General features: G+C 34.1%; 1 protein-coding gene across 3 annotated transcripts in view; it reads left to right on the top strand.

Moving 5' to 3' along the window:
- TARBP1 (TAR (HIV-1) RNA binding protein 1) overlaps positions 1-23,658 on the top strand; it is a 33,002-nt gene that overhangs the window by 5,994 nt on the left and 3,350 nt on the right. For all 3 annotated transcript variants that reach the window (XM_027657303.1, XM_027657304.1, XM_027657305.1), the window contains 20 exons: positions 357-453; positions 1,327-1,416; positions 2,085-2,223; positions 3,585-3,681; positions 3,974-4,149; positions 7,108-7,205; positions 8,449-8,610; positions 10,242-10,435; positions 11,121-11,376; positions 11,458-11,646; positions 14,852-15,051; positions 15,191-15,262; positions 15,761-15,881; positions 17,239-17,349; positions 17,892-18,041; positions 19,751-19,837; positions 20,433-20,629; positions 21,158-21,239; positions 22,551-22,722; positions 22,928-23,119. In XM_027657303.1, the coding sequence (XP_027513104.1) occupies positions 357-453; positions 1,327-1,416; positions 2,085-2,223; positions 3,585-3,681; positions 3,974-4,149; positions 7,108-7,205; positions 8,449-8,610; positions 10,242-10,435; positions 11,121-11,376; positions 11,458-11,646; positions 14,852-15,051; positions 15,191-15,262; positions 15,761-15,881; positions 17,239-17,349; positions 17,892-18,041; positions 19,751-19,837; positions 20,433-20,629; positions 21,158-21,239; positions 22,551-22,722; positions 22,928-23,119 (2,882 nt within the window). The remainder of the gene's footprint in view (positions 1-356; positions 454-1,326; positions 1,417-2,084; positions 2,224-3,584; positions 3,682-3,973; positions 4,150-7,107; positions 7,206-8,448; positions 8,611-10,241; positions 10,436-11,120; positions 11,377-11,457; positions 11,647-14,851; positions 15,052-15,190; positions 15,263-15,760; positions 15,882-17,238; positions 17,350-17,891; positions 18,042-19,750; positions 19,838-20,432; positions 20,630-21,157; positions 21,240-22,550; positions 22,723-22,927; positions 23,120-23,658) is intronic.

Here is a 23,658-nt window from a genome sequence, read left to right as displayed (position 1 = left end):
TTTTATTTCTGTATTTGTTACAGATAGAAATGCAAATATTAAATTATCAGTTTGAACTGGTGCAATTGTGGGGATTGTTCCTTTAGCTTTGGTTTTGTTCCCTCCTCTCTCCCTTTTTGTTTTGTCAGGTGTATGCTCATCCAAGTTTTAATATCAGTGTTTGAAAGTACCTGTAGCAGTAGCCTTGGTGCTGGGTTGTATGGTGTCTGATCAGGCAGTGTTTGTGTCATACTTAGTAGAATAAGTTTGTTCAATGCAATTCAATGTATTGAGAATGGTTAATAATTAGAAAACATATGAAAATGTTTGCATTTTTAAGAGTGTGTTTTATACAGTGTGTGTTTTCCTGTTTCCAGAAATGTCCTCCAGTGTACTATGATTACACATCAGATTTTGTTGCGTGGAGCTGCTCAGTGCTATCTTCTTCAAACAGCTATGCATTTGACAGATGTGGTGAGTTTGGAGGGTTTTTTGGTTTGGTTTTTGTTTTTTCTTTTTCCCTGATGTAATAGAAATACAGTAGTAATGCTTTTTTTTTACAGGGTAATCAGTATTCAAAAGATTGCTAGATACAACATAGAATTACTGATTTTGCTGGACTTGCAAATTTTTTTTATTAACTATTTAAATTGTGCTATGTGAGTATGATATGCCTCTGTTAACTTTGGTTTTAATAAAAGGTATTTTTTTATTAGTGTTTATTAGTTGATTTTTTATTGTAGGATTTTCATGTGGTAGTTATCATAATGGGATATTATTTTACATCTACTAAAACTCAGGTTTTAAGAGATAGAAACTAAATAGACTTTCCTGCAGTACATTAGAGGATAAAAGTATTCATAATACCAGAATAATAAAACTACATCACTGTTGAACTAGCACGATCTTTCTTATTCAGTAGTCAAAGTATTCATGCTTTCTTTGTTTTATAACATGCTTGCTTTCTAAATGAATAGACAGTCTTCCACGTTGTGTATTACAGCTATAAACCTGTCTGAATTTCCTTTTAGAAATACAGAAATAGTACTTACCAATGGCTCTTAATTATCTCTCTACATTCATTTAAAAGGTGTCATCAGTGAATAGCACTATTCTTCTAGTAATTTATTAATTTTCAGGTAGACTTGAACACTTGGGAAAAATAAGTTTTTTTCCTTGGTAACGATAAGTTGGTCCTAAAGAGGCAAAAATGAATCTTCCTCATGAAAATGAAGAAGTAAATTTCTTTTTCTGAAACTTGACAGAGAAGGGCAAACTTTTTGTTATGTAGGTGTTATGTGTTATATATTATGTTGACAGCTATTGTATTTTGATTAATTTCTTCAGGAAAAAGTGTCCCTCCCAGAAGTTGCAAGCTTTCTTCTGTCCCTTAGACCAGAGGAGTCCCTAAGGAGGGATACTTTGTTATGGACAGAGGTGAGAACTGAAACTGGTTTTATGTTCATCAAACCCAGCAGAAATAACAGGATAATCTCAGAAGGGAAAATGTGCATACCATGTAGAGTGAGATTGTAAATTTTCATGGGATATGTTTTATGTCTTTGCAAGATGTAAAATGGTGTGAATAAGAATTTGAAGATGAAATAATTATATATAGTTACTGGAGGCAGCTGATTATGTAGCCATAAGTTTTGGTTAGTTGTACAGCAATATAATGATAAAGTTTTTGCATAGTGTCTTCTTGTTATGTATATTGTACATTTCATCTTATTCCATTGATTTTTGGCATTAAAAACTAAAAAAATGCAGGTCTCACTAGATAACACTTGACTGGAAGAAGCCCTTCTGAGATAAGGGAATTTTTACCAGTCTTGCTTATTTTTTAAGAGTTGTATTTTTTCTTATATTAGTACCAGTGATTTTTTTGGGGGTACTCTGAATTAGCATCTGGAAAAACCTTTTTCTGTGTGGAGTTAGAAGGGAGCAGCCCTGCCAAGCCTCAAAGTAGCTCTGTTGAACACTTCTCACAGTGTAGATTTGTTGATGTGACATTTTGTGTTTAACAGTGTGCCGCTGTTAAGTTAGCGGTGTCAGTACACAGCTGGCAGATGTGTTTAAGTAGTAACATACTGGTTTTAATGTAGCTTTGCAGTTGGTTGCAAGTGAATGACACATGCTTCAGAAAATCTGTAACTTCTGATTTTGAGCATCAAGAGACATCATCATTATGTCAATATGTACGCAGTCTTGTGGAAAAGTACTTTAAGACACCAGCATCTGAAAGTAAGTTAAATGTTTATTAATAAACCCTCCTATTTTTAAGATAATTTAAACAAAAAATTACAATCCCTTGGATTTTAGAAGAATTGTTTGTTTATAATGTTATTAGCTCAGAACCTGTTCAAGTACTACCCAATCTGTGGTATTCATGATTCTTAAGTTTGAACCTTGTTTTTTAATTCCAGTGTTCCTTCAAAAATTGAAGTCCTGCAGTATTAGTTGAAGGTTAAGTCTTAATATTCAGTTTTAATGCTGGACTGATGCTTGTCCGTTAAACTTATTGTGTTACATTTTTGGTGGTATCTGAAAATGGTGGAATGTGGGGGTGGAGGAAAGCACAAGGAAATATGAACACATACAGGTTTTGTTGTGTTTTTCTGCAGAGCTTTGTAAAAACACTGAGTGTTTTTATGGAGAAAGAGACCATGTAGTTTGGCAGCTTGGAGGCTCATTACACACCTTCCTGTGCAGTATGTTCTTTTGAATTTGGACAGCTTGCAACACATGAGCTGCCACACATTATAACCAAGGAAGGTTCTTTGTAGGATGTATGAACGTGCAGATAAATTCTAAAGGGACCTCTTTGTTCACTGACACGTTTTAAATTATTACAACTTCAGTTTAGTGTTTATTTTCAGATACATTGAAAGGAATGGGAAATTGATTTTTTTTTTTTTTTTTTAATACTTCAACTTTCATGTAGCATTCACTTATTTGCTACTTAAGTACTGCAGTCACAGTGAACTTGATATGGTTTTAGAATGTCAAAAGTCAAAATTGAACATTTTTTAAATAATATACATATAGGAAGTAAAAAAAGTAGGTCAAAGTTTGCTAATGATAAATAGCTTCAGAAGCTTCCTGCAGCCCAAGAAAGTTAGTTAGTTGTTGTTTTTTTTTTTTTTATTTCCTTTTGATGGAATAGTTTCGGTTCTTCGTATAACTTTTAGCTGGTCAAAATCACAGCTGATGTTTCTGATGAAGTGTAGTGGAATTATGTTCTTGGTAAATGTAATTTGAATTATGCTAATGTATATTTAAAATCAATAGAAATGTTAGTTGGGAACTACTGTATAATATATGCTACTGCATAACACATTTCCTAAAACTGATTTCAGAATAAAGCCCAATGAGTTTAGTGTGAGTTTAGTGCCTCTCTTTGAGGCACAGAAGAAAAACAATTGTGTTTGGTTTAGTTTATGTCTAGATTAAAGAATGCAAAAAATTATTAGTAATACTCTTGTTAGCATTAATTGGTTTTGTACTACTAATTTATTGAAGTAAGTTACAAAACCGGAAGTTTTAGAAATCAATATGAAGGTATTTTTTAGTTACTGTGAAAACCTTAAATTATCTTTAATCAGGAGAAAATTGCTTTATGCCTGACTGGTTTGAAGCTAAACTTGTTGCAACCATGATTCTGTTGGCTGCTGATGTGGAGCAGATGAAGAATAAATACAGGTAAGTATGAAATACCTTATTTTACATTTCTCTCTTTTTCAATCCCTCACTCCTGAAGGATCCAGTAGAAGCCTGATCAAGTTGGGAAGCTGTCCACTTCTCTTTGCAGACTTTCAGTCAGCCTGATCATTCCTCAGACCTTGTCCAACTGTTGCTGCAAACATACTGAGTAACATTTCTAAAGATACCTGAGTGACTTGGAAATGTGTCCTATTTATTTCCATAAGTAACTTCAGCACTTAAGGCAGATACTCGGAAGAAGACTTTCTTTTTAATTTTTGTTTTTGTGTAGTGGAAAAAGCAACATAGAATGGATTGAACTAGAGGCTTTCTTGAACCCTCTTCTGGATGTCTTGATGAAACTTGGCAGTAATGCTTACATACCAACTCTGAAAACAGATAAAAGCCTACAGCTTCTCTTGAAGTTATTGCAGACCCGTTCGTTAAAATGTTCCAATGCGCAAGATGGTTAGTGATATCTTCCGTATCCTGTGTCTTATATTACTTATAGTATTAACTACAACTGCAGTATTTACTGTTTTGTGGCTATATTGTCAAATTAATACTAGCCTAGAAGTGGTAAATGTAAAAGTTGACACTCTGGCATGTCTGTTATAAAACTGAGCTGTGAGTCCAATCCTACAGGTATCTTAAGGACTGGGAATTGAGAACGTGGAAGCCTTCTAGGAATGCAATTATTATCCATTGCAAATATTTATAGACCTATTCTTTGCCAACATGTCGATTCCATAAATCGTTTAGACACTTCAGAAAGAAGTTACTACGGAAACCTGACCTAACCTGCTTAGTTGCCACAGGTGATTCAAACAGTCTTCCCTAACTGCATAAAGTGATCCTGCTGGACATCCTGTTTTCTGAGGTGACTAGTAGGCTAAGAGGTGCTCACTTAAGTACAAACCTGGTGATCTGTCAGTTTGGGAGTTTTGGCCTCCCTCAGATCAAGCACTTTAGACCTTTCAGGAGAGTCTGAACAAAAGCTATGGAGCCCTTAGCACTCCTTTTGTGAGAACTTGGTCAGTTTGTAACCAGAATAGACCTGTATGTTTTTCCTGAAAGCAAATGAAAAATTACTGTATTATTTTCATGAATTTAGATGCTGAACAGGAACAAGAGGGATCTGGGTGTTTGGTTTCTGTTTCCCCAGGTTATTTTTTGATTTTTTTCAGTGTTTTTATAACATGGAGTACGAGAGTAATTTTGGAGTGGGGAGCTACAGATCTAGGCTCTCATGTGGAACAAAAATAATTTCAGGTTCTACATCCAGGTTTCATATAGATGTCTAAATGCAACCCTGAAGTAAATGCCTACCCTCATTTTAACAAGGGCTTTATACATTCAACCCCCTACTGCCCTTGAATTTTAGCTGTTTGAAATATTGAGCATTAATTATGCAGGCTGTTGAAGTCCCTGTTGGGGAATGGTCTCTGACTGTTGAAGTGGGTTCCTTGAAATGAAACTAAACTGGAAGACGTGTCCTAGCTACTGCTGTGCATTCAGTCTACAGCACAAAGCTGTAGACTGTTTTGTAGCTGTAGCTGTTTTGTTTCAAGCCTGAAACAAAACCCTACAAAACACAAACAAGCACATATTAGATTTTTACTATCAAGAAGAATTAATTTCCTTGTTTGTCTTATTTCTTTGTGTGCTTGCTGATGTGTCTGCAATGTATTGTTCCTGCCTTGCAATTTTGAAACCTGATATAGCATGTTAAGTTCTGCTAACAAGGTTCAAAAGGTGTGGGAAGGCTGAGCACTGCAGTGTTTCTATCCTTTTGTATGCCTCCACAGGTACTCCAGTACCATCATCAGTCTTTCAAGAGGCTTTCTGAATTGCCCTTGTAATTTTAAGTTGAACAAGGATTACTTTTCTTATATTATTTTCTACAATGATTTTGTGCTTCTTCCTTCTGCACAGGAGAACCAAGTAATAAATCTTTTTTCTCTGCAGCTGTGAATTGACTGTGGTGAGGGGTGGGAAGTTTCATTCTGTAAAATACAGAAGTTGTGTTTCAGTGTTGATTAAATGGGAGGTGAAAAGTCCTGTTTATCAAATGGAAAATGATAAAATAGTAGGGAATAACTAAGGAATTTAAGCTTGTAAACCAAAAGTAACAGCAAGCAGGAAGTGTTTTATTTAAGAATATTTTAATGGAGACAGACATGCCTGAAGTGCATGCTGAAATCAGCATTCTTTGACAGGTCTTGCTGTCTTTACTATTGTTGGATTTCACTATTTTTAACAGTAAGCTTTTGCTAACTATTATTTTTGATAGTGTTACACTCAAAACAAATGGGGTTTTATCTGAAGAATTTCTGAATTTAATTTGCAGAAGATGTTTTAGTGATTTAAGATTTATGATGAAACATGGTAATAGTCTGACATAATTAAACTATTTGTTCTAAACAATTTAAGCATTAGAAATGCAATGAGTTATTTTGATAGAGAATATTGAACGTAAGTACAATATGGATTTGGAACTTCTTGACATATGTCCCTTTATATTTTCACTTTTTGAAGGTCTTCCATTTCGTAATAGTTTTGCTACATGAAGTGTTACTCAGGGTCAACTTCAGAAAAAAACCCCGTAGCTCTCACCTCTGGGTAACTCCTAAATATTGAAGCTAATGACTGATATTTTTAGAACAAAATGGTCATGCAGAGTATTTTAAATCTGTTTTCATACTGAGATGTTATTTCTTTGGCTTTCAGCTTACCCGTACCCTGGAAGGATAGATTGAAGTGTGTTTGTGGTTAAATATGTTTTACCAGTCACCTGCCTCCCTTGTGTGATAAACTTGTGTCTTTTTGTTTGTGAAATGCTATGCACATGCGGTATCCTTTGTAGCCTAGCCTTTTCTTAAAGAAAGTATCACATTTTGCAATGTTAAACCTGAAAACTACTTGACTGAAATCTCATAAGATTACTCTGTACCTGAAGATGAATTATTTCTGCGCAGCAAAAAAAAGAAACAACCAAACCAACAACCCCAAAATCTATAAATATTAGGAATGGAAAACCATATTTTTCTCACATAAAATTAATTGATATGAAAGCTTTTGTTCCTTATTACAGAGTCAGTTCATTAATAAGCTGTTTGTGCAGAGAGTTGGGAATAGGACAAAAATATGTGTGAAAAGTTGGAAAACTATAATTTGGTCTTCTGGTCTTGCATGGTTTTTGGTTCATTAATACATGACAGGTCTCTGGAAAGGATGTAATCTGGTTTGATTCTTTCAGCTCTATGGCTTACACTGCTAAAGAGTGTAAAGCTGTATTCTTAGGTATTTCAATGTTATTGCTGTATAACTTTGACTCTGTAACATAATTAAATCTGCATGATATAATAAAATTCTTAAGGAAATTGTATTTCTATATGCTAATACATTTTTTTTTTCACCACACAGATGGGGTATTGTTTTTTATCTGGAAATCTCTCGTGACACCTGTGGAGAGTATTCTTGAATTTGTTCTCCGACGTCTTACTACAGATGAGCTAAGCACTGTAAGTAATGATTATGAGGCATACTTTGGTGTAGTTTTGCTTGTTGATTTGGTTTACCATGGCTCCTAATTTTTATATCAAATCTTGAAGCACCTAGAAAGTCAATTTGCATAGGAACATTTCTGTTAACTTTTTTTGAGTGGGCACAGTAAAAATAAAAAAAAGTCTTGACAAGTAATCTTTACTGTCTAGTCTGCATTTCTTGTTTCTTCTTAAATCTAAAGAAATCATATAGTAAGAAATTGTGAGTATTATGTACTGCATTGTATCTACTCGTGTAGCTGTGGACATAAGATGTTAGGAGTTTGGAAACTTTCAGTACACGGCCTGGTTATCATCTTTGTTAACTATCTTTCACTGCCTGTTGCTGTGGACAGTGTTTAAGTTTATATCCCAAAGAAACCTGTGACTTTTAAAGCAAAATGATTTAATGGTAGAAGAGGAATTTGACTTCTTTAAAATAACGTTTTGAATGTATCAAAGAACTGCAGTGCTTTTGAGAGAGAGAGAGAGGAGGTACATGTTTCTTTAGTGGACAGTCCCAAAAATGAGTGCCGTGGAGGAGTGATGTGAAAGTGGTCCAGTGTCAAAGCAAAAGTTAGAGTTGAATCAGGAGAATGACATCTAAAAGTCAGTGGAGACTTGAAGGTATATTTTATCTCAAAATTAAAGAAGGAAAAGTTCTTTATGCAGTTCCTTGATGCAAGGTTTTATATTGAGGCCTTTTCTGTACGTGAAGGAAAGTTGCAAATACAGGAGGGGAATAGAAAGCCATAAAACAAGCAAGATAAAGCCATGAGATAAAATGTGGTTAGGGAAGAAGTGCAAGACGCACCATTGTGAATGTACAGGGTGCAGCGGTGTGCTGTGATCTGAAAGCTGAGTTGAATTTGAACACTGCTCCTGATACTCAGGCTAGCTCAGGTGTTTTTACATGGCCATTCCTTTGGACCCAGGCAGGGAAGTGAACTTAGCAAATAAAAGAAGTGGAGATTTCTTTCAGAATTTCACACTGTCTTTTCTAAGGCATACTCCAGAGCCCTAAAAGTAAAAGCACCTACGAGTTGAAAAGATTTAAAATATAGTAGCCCCTCCCCAAAACAAACAAAACCCCAAGTTAAAGGTTTTTCGATTACAATGACTGCTGTTATTTTTCTTCTGCTATCATTGTTAGGAATAGTTTTCTTTCTGTTAAGTTTCCTCCTCTTACTGATTCAGATTACTGTTGTTTCCTCATTTTCAGGTTGGTGACCTAGATCGTTGTGATCTGTACTTAGCTTTAATTCCAGAGATAGTGCATTTGTGCTTGGAAGTCAACTGGAAGAAAGTGACATCTATCAAGAATTTCATATTGTCTCTTACAAATGCATCTATTTGTAATCTTCAGGAGAGAAATTCCGAAAAGGTAACTTAACATTATTAACAACAATAAATTTTAATATAAAACCAATAGGTAGTAATTAAAATATTTTTATGCTAATATAGTATTTAGATTACATATTCATAATTGTATAGTCATACTATAAATGTAACTTATATACCAGTATGGATTTTTATTATAAAAGTACTTTATAATGCATATTAATATTATCTATAATGTAAAATTAAGTAAGTTTGTGTGAATATGTATGTCTGTATATAGTCCCTAATACATATGTCTTTAGTTGGCAGTGTAATGTTAATGTAAAATATCTGTCGCTAAGATTTTCAGTACTTTTGTTTTATTGTATTACATTATTTAGAAGTCTGTATAGCTGAAGTAAAACTTTAATAATGGACTATGTGTAGTTAAGATTTTTCCTCAAATATGAACCTGTTTTACTGATTAAGTTACTATTAAATGAAAATGCCTTTTGTATTAAAGACCTGTTGAATTTCAAAGCTGGACTATACAGAGAAAAAGAAATTCCAGAACTCAGCATTGCTTTGGCTTTTTCATGTAGTTCTGTTAATGGTCTCGTAGTTCTGTGTGCTAGGCTAGTATCTAAATAGTTATCTAAAATATAACTAGTTATATTTTCAAAAGGTGAAGAAACATTAATAACTTCTATAAAAGAAGATTTAATTTAAGATTTGTTGGGCAGTATAAACTTTGGTATTATTACTTGGTATTATTGTTTTGTTCAAGAACAGTTAATAACACATTCAAAGGTTGTAAGTATTTTATTAGCTACATTTTCCTTTCTAAGGAAACAAAGAACAACACTTAACTTTATTTTTTTCCTTTGTTTTTGTGAATTACATACTTATTCCAGTAGTTTCAAAGTTTTCTGTTTCAAACTTAGTGTTCACTGGGAGCCTCTACCAGCTTATTTTGAATTCAGGGGAATTACATTGTCATGATGATTTCTTCAGCTGCACATATAGTACATCTTCAGTTTAAGAAGAAAGAAGAAAATGCTGAGTAACTAGGATGACAAAAGTCTTTTCTGTGCTCTAGACAGCCCAAAATAACTTGGAGATATTTAAATAACATAGAAGTTTTCATACTATAAGGGAATTACATGCTTATTGACTTTTTTTTTTTAATTGATACTTTTTATTTCATACCTCTTTGAATACATGTGTTCATCACAGAAAATAACCATAGTATGGTTGTGACCTTTTGGGTGCAAGAAGCCAGCTAGTGCGTGGTATTCCAATTTTCAACTATCTTGTTGCATGGGGTTTCTGATTTACTGAACCCACATCTTTTTTTCTAATTGCTGTCCAGCAATACATATGAACTGTTACTTGACAAGATAGAAGTGGTCCATTGCAGCTGAGCTAGGTGCTTGCACTTAATGTGTAAGTGACCGTAATTTACAAGATTTATACTTCTGTCAGTGCTTGTAACTTGTGATTTATTGCACTGTCCCAGCCAAGCTGTGTTAGGCACAGGTAAGAAAATTAGGAAGTAGAAGGATGCAGAGTTGCTGCCTTATGATGTCTGAGATGATACAAATAGGATGATTATCAAATGTATCAGTATGTTATTTGTATTGTATTAGAAGAAATGGGTGTGTATTTGTTCATGTATGATTTGGTTTTACTTAGGAGCCGAAGGTTAAAGAACAAATCAAAAAAGTAGCTAGCATGGCTTCACTTACAGCAGTATGTGAGATAATGGATCAGAAGCTGGAAGCACACCTGGAATCTCTGCCTTCAGTGGATGCTCTGAAGAAATTTATTTCCTTTTCTCAGTTCAATGAAGTATTGAAGAAGCCATCTTATATTGAAGAAAAAAGTGGGTATGTCTGTGCTAAAGCTTCAGTAATTGTCCAGAAAAACTTGTTTAATGTGAAACAGTTGTTAAGATACTGGATTTTCCTGTTCTTTCTTTGGTAACTTTTTGCCAAGATAAAAATGAATAATTCTGTACACTAGCTATTAGCTCAGTTGCACTTTTGTCTTAACATTCAGGTTTCAGAACATTAAAGCAGGCAGAACTGATAAGACCAAAAGTCCTTTTGTTCAGTCCTCTAGTGCAATGAAGCCAGAGTTAGCTTTGAACACTGCTTACCCTTAGGCCCTCTTAAATATTTATACACTGCACAAAGCCATGGCACATACACAAGCAAGTTTAAATGGAAATTATTTACTGTTGGGGAAGGGAAACCAGAGCAAGCCAGAGGGCCAAATACTTGGGTAACAAAAAAAACATAGTCAACATATAGTAATGTTTCCACTGAATAGTCTCACAGATGTTTGACTAATGAGACTGACTGAGCCCAAAATTGATTTTACTCTTTTTTAAACCACTTCATTTTTAGGTTTCCTTTCCATGAACTTGTGCAGTCTCCCCTTGGATCTATATAAATCTTAGCATCTTAAAGTAGTATAGTGAGTTTGTAAAATTAAGCACTTGCTGATGGAGTAAGAGTGTGCAGGATAAACTAACACAATATATATTTAAGAATAATATTTTTCTTAAAGCTTATGTGAAGAAACAACATCTCAAGGATGGGGAAAAATTGTTGCACGCTATGTTCGTGACCAGTGGATTTGCCTTCGTTTCATTTTAAATTCATTTCCAACACTGGCTCAAGGGTGTGAAGAAACTTCAGAAATGTCATTATCTACACTTGAAAGGTCAAAAAAAATTCTGCAGTCTGCATTAGAAGCCCTAACTATTCTTCCTTCAGACCAAGTTTTACCTGTGTTCGACTGCATGAAAGTCCTTGTTCCCAAGGTAAAAGATAAACCTCCGCAATATTAATAGTTTTTGGGTGTTTTCTTGTCAAACGTACCACTTTGTTCTCTTTATTTTCAGCTTCTGGACTCATCAGAATCTCTCTGCATAGAAGCATTTGATTTGACTTGGAAAATTATATCCTCTTTGAGCAATACACAGCTAGTATTTTGGTCCAATCTAAAAGCTTTTGTTCAGTTCATCTTTGATATTGAAGTTCTCACTATTGCTGCAAGTGCAAAGGGTCAAGCATATGCCAAAATAAAAGAGGTCAGTTTAAAGAATTCTTTTTTTTTTGAGAGAGGAACTTAAATTGTGTCCGGATCTTAAATTATGTTTTATTTTTTATTTTCCCTTCAACTATTGTTGTGAATTTTTTCTTTCCAAAAAAGCCCAAGTTTGAGAGTATTAAGATGAAAGGTCTGAGAATTAGATTGAAGATAAACAAATATATTGTTTGTTCTTGTAACACAGAAAATGAAAAGCAGTTTCTTTGTTTTTTAGACTGTTTGCTATCTTCTGCATGCAGTAAAATTAGTTTTTAGGTCTTTTATTTTATTTTTACATAATGTCCTTCCTCTTGAGTATTTTCTTTAGGATTTGACACCTGTACTGTCTCAAACTACTGATATTCTAGAAAAATTACGCCTTTTGCTAATCGTTTGGTCTTTATGAAAATGCTGTCTTAAATAAAAAGTTGGAACAGTTCAAAACTTTCGTAGCTGCTTTGAATAAGCCATCTTTACTTCCTTAAAAATGTCTTTAAATCCTTTTTTTTTGGTGATGGTCCAGGTGTAGAAAACATAAAAACCACAGTCACGCTAGAGTCAAATTTAATACTGCGTGGTAGAGCTGCTTCCATAGCTGAGAAGGGGAAAAATATAATTTTTACTCTTCTTTCGTAAGGTGTTTGCAACTGCCAGTACTCCAAAAGTACTTGCATATGTCACGGTGTTCTTTTTTTAAGTCACTAAAACTGTATTTAGTACTAGGATGTTGGTTCATCTTGGCTTTATACACTGGAAAGTTGTTTATTTTCTTTTTTAAGTAATCTTTACGGGGGGTGCAGGGTGTTGTTGGTTCCCCTCTCACCCCCCATGTTTCAGTTAAACATTTGTGCAGAACAGTCCACAATGACTGCAGGACTTTTACTAGAACATTATGAATTAGCTACCAACATATACGTATGCTTAGACTTACTGTCTCGTAAGCTGCTTTGCACTTAGCACAAAAATCACATTAGGAGGGGTTGCAGTGTTGCTTTCAAGTCACCATAAGTAGCTCTATTCTGGTGTCACGCTTGTAACTGTAAGTAATAGCAAATGTCTCAACTTTACAGAACAATGGAAACTTCCTAGCTATTTAAAATTGCTGTGATATCCTCATATTAGCCTTAATTATCTTAAAATATAGTGCCATTTATTTTGGTCTTGTTCTTTTTGGAAACATGCTTAAATGAATGTTACTGTCATGTATTTTAAATGGTAGAGAACACTTTGCATTTGTAACCTTTATGTGGACCCAAGCCATAATAAGATACACACGCAAAGATGGTAAAATATCTCTTCCATTCTAGAAATGTATTAGCTCTTTCTTTTAATGAGTATCTGTAACAGCTAATTGTATGCTCGATATTCTAGTAACTGATGAGCTATAGTTAGGTTTTTTTCCTTCAACTTAAAACTTGTTTAAGTTCTTAGAATTACTGTCTTAACTTCAGCATTAGTATTTCAACCATTATATAAGGTGTATTTTGCCAATGTTGAGTCTTGAGTCTGTGTGACAGCTATCCCATTGTCTGCAGTGGGACATACCATGACAGCAGGCATCAAGGAGCTAATGAAGGTCTCGTATACTCAACAAAGGGCATCTGGTCGAGCCACCTTCTGCCCCTTCATAAGAAAATGAAGATAAAGTTCCCAAGCAAGTGCCTACTTATGTATATTCTTACCCCAGTCGTCGGCAGTCTCTGGTGCCACTGACCCCTTTGTGTGATGGCTATATAGCTGTAGCTAAAGAGAGATGGAAAATGGAACTGCCTGATACTGATTTGTCACAAAAGCATAATTTTAATTTTGTCTACCACAATGCACTCTGTCTTTTTAATAGTTAGAAGGGGTGGAATAAAGGGATATTTCTGAGTCAAAAAATGGAATAGTGCTATGGTAAAATCTAGAAGAGTTTCCTCAGAGGTCCTAGAGCACTGCGTTCTTAAGCTTCATTTCTTCTGCTGCACTCTTCCTTTTATTTTGTGATTATTCAAACGTTAATTGTGCTAGAACTTAAATATCTTAAATTCTTTTTGTGTGTGCTGAACTTCTACTATGTTAATGAAGCAGTTGAAAAAAATTTCCAGATTGCGAAATGTATAGTAAATGTCATGCTGCTTCCCTACAGGTGAAACACAATAGTTCAATTTTGGAATTACTAGTAAAGTTACAATGCCTGTCTTTGCACTAGAAAAAAAGTTTAAATTCTTGATAAAAACTCCACATGCTTCTAGCATAGAGTTTTCTTTCCGGAAAGTGTTTCTTCAGAGTGTATTCCAGTAGTTCAGTTTTAAGCTCTTCATGAACTTCTTGGTGCTTTAGTCCTTAGCAATTCAGAACAACTTTCTCTACAAAACTGTCAAAGAAGTGTCGCATTATCAAAAGTATCATTTCAGTGCAGGGAAGCGAAGCAGCTCTGTCTTATAAGAGCTGTCGTATGTTTTGGAAAACCATTTTCATGGACAGCTTACTGACTGACATCTAATAGGAATTTATAAAAATGCATACCTATTCATTCTAAATCTCCCTGTCCTTTCGCAAATGCTTGCAATTTCTTAGAAAAAAATTTACTTTGTAACTGAAGTTTACTCTTGCACTTAGCCTAATGAAGTCAGTAGGAATGAAAAATTTTGGGGCCGTTTTTTTTTTGGTTTATTTTTCTCCTTTTTGGAGAAGTTCTAAATAGCAGTTTCAAATACCTTAAATATGCCCTCCTTAAAAACAAAAAATAAATGGTGCAAAGACATTTTTCCACTTTAACTCATATACAGACTTAAACTTCAACATGAATGTAATCCTCATTAAAGAAGAGAATTAGTGATATGACTGCCATGTAAGAAATTTTGTTTAATGTTTAATTTATTTTTTTCTAGATTGGTGAGGATTGATTAAAAACACCAGGTTTGTGCTCATGAAGTAAGCCCTGGTGTATTTGTTCCACTTTTTAGGAGATTTGTGTAAAGCATCTGGTGTTACATCTTTTTAAGCAAAGTTGTCTTTTGTTAACTAAAGCATGTACTGAGCCAATTGTTGCCCATTTGACTGCTCTTATAAATTGTAAAGAAATTGAAGACAACATTAACCTGAGCAGAGATAGGATGCAAAAGATCATCAGACCTACTAAAATAGACATCACTGCAGTATTATTCTAATAAGTTTGGCACTTCTGAAAACTAGATTTTGAATCTTTTATTTCTTCTTTTCAGATAATTTTCAAGCTCATAGATCTGTCCACTACAAAGACTGGAGTCTTCAATGTAGTCCTTAGTCATTGTTGTCAATCTTGGATATTTCCTAGTGTTGATGAGAGAAGTGCCTTGACAAATGCTTTCCTAAATGCTGGAAATTATTGTGAACTTATCACAGAGGCTTGTGTCTTTGGAACTGTATTTAGGAGAGATCAGAGGTATAAAAAAATCTTTGTGATTATATTTGTTATAATTTTGTGTTCTTTGTTTTCTTTTAAACATCGAAATAAGTATTAAAAGCAGGTTTTGTATGCTATTCCGTTAATTTTGTTGCTTTATCTTCTTTTATCTGTGAAGACTTATTCAGGATGTGCATGCCTTCGTAGAAAATCTTGGAGAAAAATGTGCAGCAAACATTGTTACAGAAAGGTAATGACTTTGAGGATATGTATTACAGTATTTGGTGTGAATTGTGTCTTCATCATGATTAATGCTATGATAGGAAAGATGCTGGTTTTGAATTCAGCTTCTTATCGTAGCATCTCTCAAGTTGGAAGGGACCCCTAAGGAGTATATTCATGACCTTTGACCAAACTGTAAGCGTAAATTAGTTGTTAAAAGACTGCAATTTACAGGCACAAAACTTCAAAAACTTTTGGTACACCTATTTCTGTGGAGAATTGTTTTAAACACCTAGATGCTACTAAAGACCTCAAGATAGAAGCAGGGGCAGGTTATCTGGAACTCACTAGTTTTCTTCATCAGCAATGATGAACAGACTTTAAAATTCTGGTTCTAGGTATAAGCATATTGACTCACTGCAGACTGTATGTTGAAGATCATGTTTGGTGGTTTTTTATAATTTAAGAATTATCTTTGTCTGAACAAGTAGAGTTTGATTTTTATTTTTTTATTAATATTTTACAGTACAAATCGAGATGATCACTACGTTCGGGTTTGTGCTATTAAATTTCTGTGCTCGTTGGATGGATCAAATATGTTGCATAAGACGTTTATGGAAGACATTTTCATCAAACTACTTGATAAAGTAAAATTAATTTCTCTTTATATATAAATGTAATGTTAGTACAATTACTAAAATGCAAAATATTTAAAATTGACAGGATGCACTTTTGGTTGTTTGTCTAGCCTCCCTATAGATTTGCCCAGTAATACACTTTTTTTTTGTTATGAGACAGAAGTTAATTTGGCCAAACCAAAATAGTAAAAATTGCCTTTTGGGTTTATTTCTCTCTTTTTAGTGGATTTCCTGGCTTCCTGGAACATTACCCAAATTCTAACCATTCTTCCATTAAGAATCTTCTTTCAGGCTGCATTCTGAAGCACTGCATTTCACTTTAACGATTGCAGACTACCTTTTGAATTGAGAGAACTTTGTCTCCTTAGAATACCTTTATAAATAGAAATAATGGAGAAGATTGGGGTCTGATTTTCATTATGTCATAGCTGGTAAATTACTGCAGCTGCTATTAGAACACCTAATACAGTCTGGTACTATTGAATTCTGCTTCTGTCTGAAGAACAAGGAATGAGTTGGTCCCTCATTCTTCTCAATTAAGTACTGGAGAAAAGCAGATAGTGTTTGTATTGTGAGATTGATCAAGCAGGAAAAGTGAGCTTTAGAATGACTGCCTTACTTTCTTAAATATGAAGTTTAAACATGAACAAATAAGTGTATTTGCATTTTAATATTAATTAGAACTTGAATCACTACATTATTTTCTTTTTAAGAAGTTACGGAAATATTTTGGGCTGTCATGTATTTTGAAGGCCAAAACAGAGCATGGAGGGAAAGAATCTAAGCTATATGAGAACATCAATTTCAAATATTTTAAAAGGTCCTTCTTATCTATTTTCTTTCACTTAAAACATCTTATTGCAGAATATCAATTTCAATCTCGAAACTAACGCTATAGTTACAAGCTGATCTAACTAATAGCATGACGAATTAAATGTAGACTCTAAAGTAGAAGTATTTTCATTTATATACTCATCTATTCACTTAGGATCTTTAGTTCTTACATAACTATATGGCAACTTCATGCTGCATTTTATGTAGTACTATTTTAATTGTTCTTACACAGTAGGTGCTATAAATTCTTCAACTTTCTGATGTTTCAAGAGCTTTCCAATTAACATTTTTCTATGCTCTTAAGTAAAAATAGTAATTGGAATTGTGTATGTTTTCGGCTTTCTGAACTTCTGAGAATTTTCTGAAAAGCTGCAGAATTTTTTGTAATAAATTAATATATTTTCCTAACTTTATGTTTAATACTGATACTAGCTGTGCAGTAGATGCTGCTTTCTTAGTGCAGTAAAGTGTATTTCCATTGTATTCAATTTTAAAGGAAGAATAGGTAATAAACGTTTTAATTTGCTTTTAGGATGAACTGGTATCCAGATCTAGAACACGCTATTATGCAAACTCTTTACAGCATAGAATTAAAAACCGGGTATGGCAGACACTCTTAGTTCTTCTTCCAAAGCTTAACCAGGTATTGCTCTTCACTATGAATTATTAAATAAATAAATAAATAAATACTTATTTCAAGAATAATTTAGTGTCATGCAAACTGCGTATGTTAAATTACAGCAGGGTATAAAAGGCACGTAATCTCTGGCTGATGTAGAAGTTTTGTGTAGTTTCATTCTTTCAGTCTGAAGTCATGGATTTCTGATACATTTCTAGAGGACACTGAAACCTGATTCTTGGATTTGTGAATTTTAGGAGGCTAGATTGTTCCTTTTAAAGCTAGCTAAAACTTTGTATTGATTATTTGATAGAAAGCTTTTCATTTAGTAAAAACGTTGCTACTTTATGAACAGTGAAGAAACTGAGAAATGTTACTTTCATCAAATGCTGGTACAGTAAAGTATATCAAAATATAGTAAAGAAATTAGATTCTAAAATGTTTTCATTTGTGTATTAAAAATGTGTAGTATTATTATATAGCTGAGAATGTTCTTCTATTTAGAAGTTTTTTATTCATGGAAATAACTAACAATATACTAAGTGATTATCTGATTGTTTTCTCAGAATTTTTTGTGTGGAGCCCTTGACAAAGTTTTTCAGGCTGGATTCAGTAATAATCAGGCATCTGTGAAATACTTCATAGAATGGATCGTTATCTTGAGTCTACATAAATACCCCCAATTCCTTAATAAATTCTGGGATTACTTTTGCTATGTAAGTAAGAACTTTGGCATTCGCTTGAAGAGTAATTTGAACAAAGAGGGTATAGTTTGTCTTCCCACACCTTATTTTCTGTGCATTCCAATCTTCCTTTAGAAGCAGTGAGTTGGTGAGCAGATCAATTTAACTTGGAAGTGATCTGAGCTATAATCTGAGACATGTAGAAATCTGTGATATATAAGTGGCTGAAAAAATGAATTCTACCAGTTGAGAGATTTCCTTTTACAATGTACTATTCTAGGCAGAGTAGAGCTGCCATAGTGAGTCAGATTAGTTGATGTAAGAGCTATCAGGAACACATGGATGCCCCAGATTCTGAGTCTGGGAAGGTACTGCAAAGTCACTTGTGGTTTCCACAGCCAGCTTTTGTCTTCTGCATCCTCTTTGTTACTGGGAGTGTGACTTGCATAGCATGCATTCAATTTGCAGCTTTTAATATGGACTTTTCTCACAGTGGAATTCTGTAATGGAATTCCAAAACTGGAGGCAGGGTTTGAATGATGGTAGCTAAAAGCTGTAAAAGGGTTGACTGAGGAGAGCTGACTTACTAGCAGTTAATTTTTGTGTCTTGGATTCTTCTCTAAGTGCTTATCCATAAGAATTGACCTGCAGAAATAGTAATTGTCTGTATTGATATCCTTGAATTTGTTAGCATTATATATTTGGGCTGAGAAGAAAATGTATGTCCTTGAATCTCCTCCAGTGTGTGGGAAGACGTTATTTGTGATGGTGCCTTTACTGAAGCATTAACTCATAAGAATTAAATGTAGATGTTTTCTTGCTTATCAAATAGCCTAGTTGCTACTGTAGTTTTTCTAAAAACCAGACAATAGGACAAGAATTAAGATTACATTAAAAATATTGGAAAACTGTATGTATGTGTGTGTGTATATATATATATATATATATGTGTATATATATGTATATATTTGTATGTTTTCTGCCCCAAACCAGGCAGGTTTTTAATAGTGCTCTCTTTTTTTAATACAGGTTTTTAATACTGAGACAACTTTGCTTATTAGTGATGTGGGCTGTTACGATTTATACTTTTTTTAAAGTGCATAAAGATGCCTTGTCATTCCGTCTAAACTGACGAAAAGTGCTGTAAGGGATGTAACCTTTTCCTATTTCAGAGTTCTTTCCAAGAACTCTAGAATTACTGTCATTTCAGTAGATGATAATCTGTTGATCAAAGTGATCTCATGCTGATAACAAGTGTACTAAATCACAGTGGGCCCATTCAAACGATCAGAGCAAGCAGAAAACATGTAGATTTATGAAAAAGGAATACAGATTGTATTTTCAGAGGCTATCCTTGTGTTGGGGAATACAGTTAGTGCAGGTAGCTCGGTGTGCAGCTGCAGTGCAGGTTGAGCTCTAGGTAGCAGGAGCCCCAGGCAAGAGTCTGGGGACGACCCTTCGCATTCCTGAGGGCATACATTGAACTTGAATTGAATTTTAGCTCATTTGTACCACTGTGTACTTTATTCTGATTGATGTGTTAGTAAAAAACAAATAGTGTGTTATGAAAAATGAAATCTTAATAATATCAACTTTGTATTTTAGTAAATTTTGCTGTGGGAACATGCAGATTTTTTAGTAGCGTTGATATTATTGCATGCATGGAACATGCTGTGAAAACTTAAAAGGTATAAAAACATCTTATGTATGCGTATTTCTCGTTACATTCTCTTTTGCTTTAGGATGAAGAAAAGCTTAAAACAAGCATCTGCACGTTTTTATCAGTGTTATCCCACTTTGACATCATTCTTCAAAATGCCTCAGAGAAGGTAAATTTGACTAGAAATGTTCATTGTTTATTCACTTGCAGAGTATACAGAGTTCTGAAATGAAAACCATTTTTGCAGTCTATTTTTAAGACACTTCTTATACCTACTTCATATTAAAGTATCCTTTGATATGGAAAACCCTGATATGGAAAACTCTTCCTGTTACCTCTGTAAAAGATTGTACTTATGAAAATTAGCTAAATGGCAGATGTTCTGGATACATAGGGCCTGATTTACCTGTGAAATGTTCTAGAATAGCTGCTCCAGTTTTTACTAAACATATGGATGCACCTGGGTTTTCTTTGCTGCTTTTAATCATAAGTAAATAGAGGTTTCCTTGTATGCACAGTAGTAATTTTTAAAACAAATGAATACATTTTCAAAAAACAAGCAAGACTGTACATCTGTGTCCTAGTGAGAAGAAAGGAGGAAATTAAGATCATGTTTTGAAGCCTGTTATTGCACATATACATACTGTTACTAAAAGGCAGTTTTTTGAGGAAGCATTTTATTGGCCACTCATAGCTTTTCTGCTTCTGAACAGTATGTTAAGACTTAACATAAATAGGAGAAATTTCTTTATCTTTTTTCTTAGAGGCCGGCTTTGAAGAAAGCTCTCATAGTTGTTCTACAGTGGTGTTTCAACCATAATTTCAGTGTTCGACTTTATGCATTAGTTGCCCTTAAAAAAATCTGGGATATGTGCAGAATGCTGCATGTAGAAGAATTTGAAGCTCTGACACCAGTTATTGAATCCAGCCTTCAGCAAGTGGAAAACATGCATGGCACAGGGTTAGTAACATTCTTCTGACTTACAGCTTAACTTACTTTTTCTGAACCATTTGCAGCAAGTCTAATTTTCTAAAATGGCACTTGATAATTTCTGTGGGGTTTTATGTGTTTTTTTTTAACTCTGTTTAAAAAGAAATTGGCGTGGGAAGACATGGGACAGAAAAAAGCGGAGAGAGGAGTCTGCTTTTTTGTTTGCTGACAGCTAAAAGCTGACACTGAACCATAGGCTAATATCCAGTTTCCTTCAGAGACCTAGATGGGATACTTCTTTTTGCCAAACTTACTTCTTTTGATAAATACAGTTTGGAGATGTGTTACGGACGTTTTTTGAAACATAAATAAAAGTTATTTCCTGAGTGCTGTTGTTTTTTTTTTTTTTAATGGGTGTTTACTTAATTATTTTCTTTCTCATACAATATGTAGTATATAAACCAGGTTGTCTTATTCCCATCTGACAATTTGAAACAAACAAAAAAATCCACTATCTTGCCTTTTTTGTGTATCTTACACTACTTTCTGCAATTGCAGGAATGCTAGAAGGAACTGGCAGCGAATTCAAGATCACTTCTTCTTTGCAACATTTCATCCACTTGAGGATTACAGTCTAGAGGCAAGTCTGAGACCACGTTATTTGTGTTTTACAACTGTATTTTTTTTTTTTTTGGTATTTTCTAATGTGGGATGACATGATCAACTGTTATTCATTTAAAACTCTGAAAAATTATTTTGGTTAAATTGTGATGGGTTTTAGACTAAGACTGCAGCTTAATTTTCTTCTTACTGTTGTGATAAAAACCTAGGTCAGTTAAGAGGTATGTGTGATGCATGTCCCCATCTGTGGGGGTTAATAGGGTTTTTGTGACTGGAAAAGGTGATTGTAATAGCTGAAGAGCATCTACTTAATTGCATGTAGTTTGTTAGGATTTTTGAGACATCTGTTCTTAGAAGTAACTTGAGGTTGCCTAACTAAATTGTTGCTTGATGTGAACAGGATACATATATATAACTTCTAGAGCATCTTTTTCAGCTATTCTTTTTGTTATAGCTTAAATAAATGACAGAGGAGTAAACACTGAGGAAGGCAGGCAAAAATAATAGTGCAGATAAATGAGACAGAAGAAGTAAGCTGAAAATACAAGCTAAATGTGGATATGAACAGGGGTATATGTTCTGGCACAAACAGTGCCATCTTTGAGAGAAGGAGTTTTTCCTGTTTTTAACTGATGTTTTTGTGAACAGAAATATGCTAGATAGTGGAAAGTGAAAATCCTGAACAAGAGGGGTAAAAAAACCAAAGTAAGGCTAGTATTTGTGAAGTATTTAAATGTATTCAGGGTGCCTCTTCATCTTGAAGGGTGCATTGGGATAAACAAAAAGTCTGGGTTTTAAACTCTGTCTTATTCAGTCTTTCCCTCAGGATGTGTGTTTGTTTCTCCTTGATAAATTGTGGTTAGCTGTATCGGTAGTGCTGAGTTGGATTTTACCACTAGATTTTAATGCTTTCTACTTTATTCCTTTTGACATTAAATCAATCTGTGTTTTTTACTAGAAATTTGTGAGAGTATTTGAAAACTCCTTAGTGTTACACATACAAGATTTTCACAAGACCTTTGTGCTGAGAAGCAGTGTTAGTTCTTTTGTATTCTAGAATTGCAGAATAGTAATCAATCTAGATCCTTAGAAAAGGTCTAGTTAGAGAGAGAATGAGACTAGATTTATGAAAGTTTGGGATAGCACTATATGTAAAGTTATGAATATTGAGAGATATATTAGCAAGCTGTATCAAGTACCAAGAAAAACAAGTATTAAAAGCATAGAAATCTGGATACAAGACATGTGCAATAAAACTACCAGAGAATAATTAATTATCTGGGTTTGCTTGCTTTAGTGGTGCTCTGCTAATAACACTGTTACATTGCAGACGATATTTTACACTCTTCCCCGCCTTGCGGAACTTGCTGAAGATGAATGGATCTCACTCTCTAAATTTGACAGATTCACTGACATTCCTTTGCCACCAGGATTTCAGTGGTATCATTCTCGAACGAAACTTCGTGATCTGAAACCAAGTGACTGGTCTCAGCAAGACATGGGTAAAATATAGCTAATCTATATTAAATTTAATTGTTTGTATGTAGCAGCTGTATGTATCTGTAATCAATCTGATCTGTTTTTGAGAGTCATCTACTTTCTGCAGTATTTAGATTTATCTTTACTTAAGTAATCTTCTTTACTGAAGCACTAGTTTCACTACTGCTTGCATATCCATATGAATGCAACAACTTTTTTTTTTTATAGGTTCACATTCAGCTGAAACAGATAGCCAGACAGAATGGACTGATGTTCAGAAAAAGATTATACCCTGGAAAAACAGTACTCCTACTTTAGACTTGGAAATGGCATTTCAGGATCGTGCTGCTAAACTTGGTAAATCAAACAGCAGATTGATCGTGGTGGCTTCACTTATTGATAAACCTACCAATTTAGGAGGTAAGGTTGATTTCACGTTTTTAAACTTTTATTTTAGACCTTAGAGCCCACTTAGATAATAGAAATTAATTTCATTTTATGTTGTTAATTAGAAAATTTTTTAAGTACTGCTCAGAAAAATTATCCTGAAAAAAGAAATACTACCTTCTTCAGACTAGGCGTCTTCTATAGTTACATTTTAAGGCAAAAAAAGAAGTATCTACACATAACATGCATTAATTAAGTGGAACTTTGCTGTAAATCATGCTCAGTTTCTTACTGAATTTATATTCTTTGTTACAGTTGATTTTTTCAGCTATGGTTAAAGGAGATAAGTTTTTCTTTAACAAGTAAAACAAGTCTTGTAGACCTACTAGGTTCTCATGACTGTTGGTCTTTCCTGATTAAAAACTCCTTCATGATGTCATGTCAGTTGTGATATAATAAATCCTGCAAATACTTTATTGCCGTTGTGTTCCATGTTAGTTTAAATAACTGCACTGAGGCTGTTCATGAAAAGTAAGCCCACAAGCTGGTGCTGTCTGCATTGTAACGCTGTC

Source organism: Corapipo altera, unplaced genomic scaffold, assembly GCF_003945725.1.
Source record: "Corapipo altera isolate COAL_440 unplaced genomic scaffold, ASM394572v1 2c, whole genome shotgun sequence".
Lineage (NCBI taxonomy): Eukaryota > Metazoa > Chordata > Aves > Passeriformes > Pipridae > Corapipo > Corapipo altera.
Note: the sequence above shows the minus strand (reverse complement) of the source record. Positions and strands in the feature narration are given on the sequence as shown.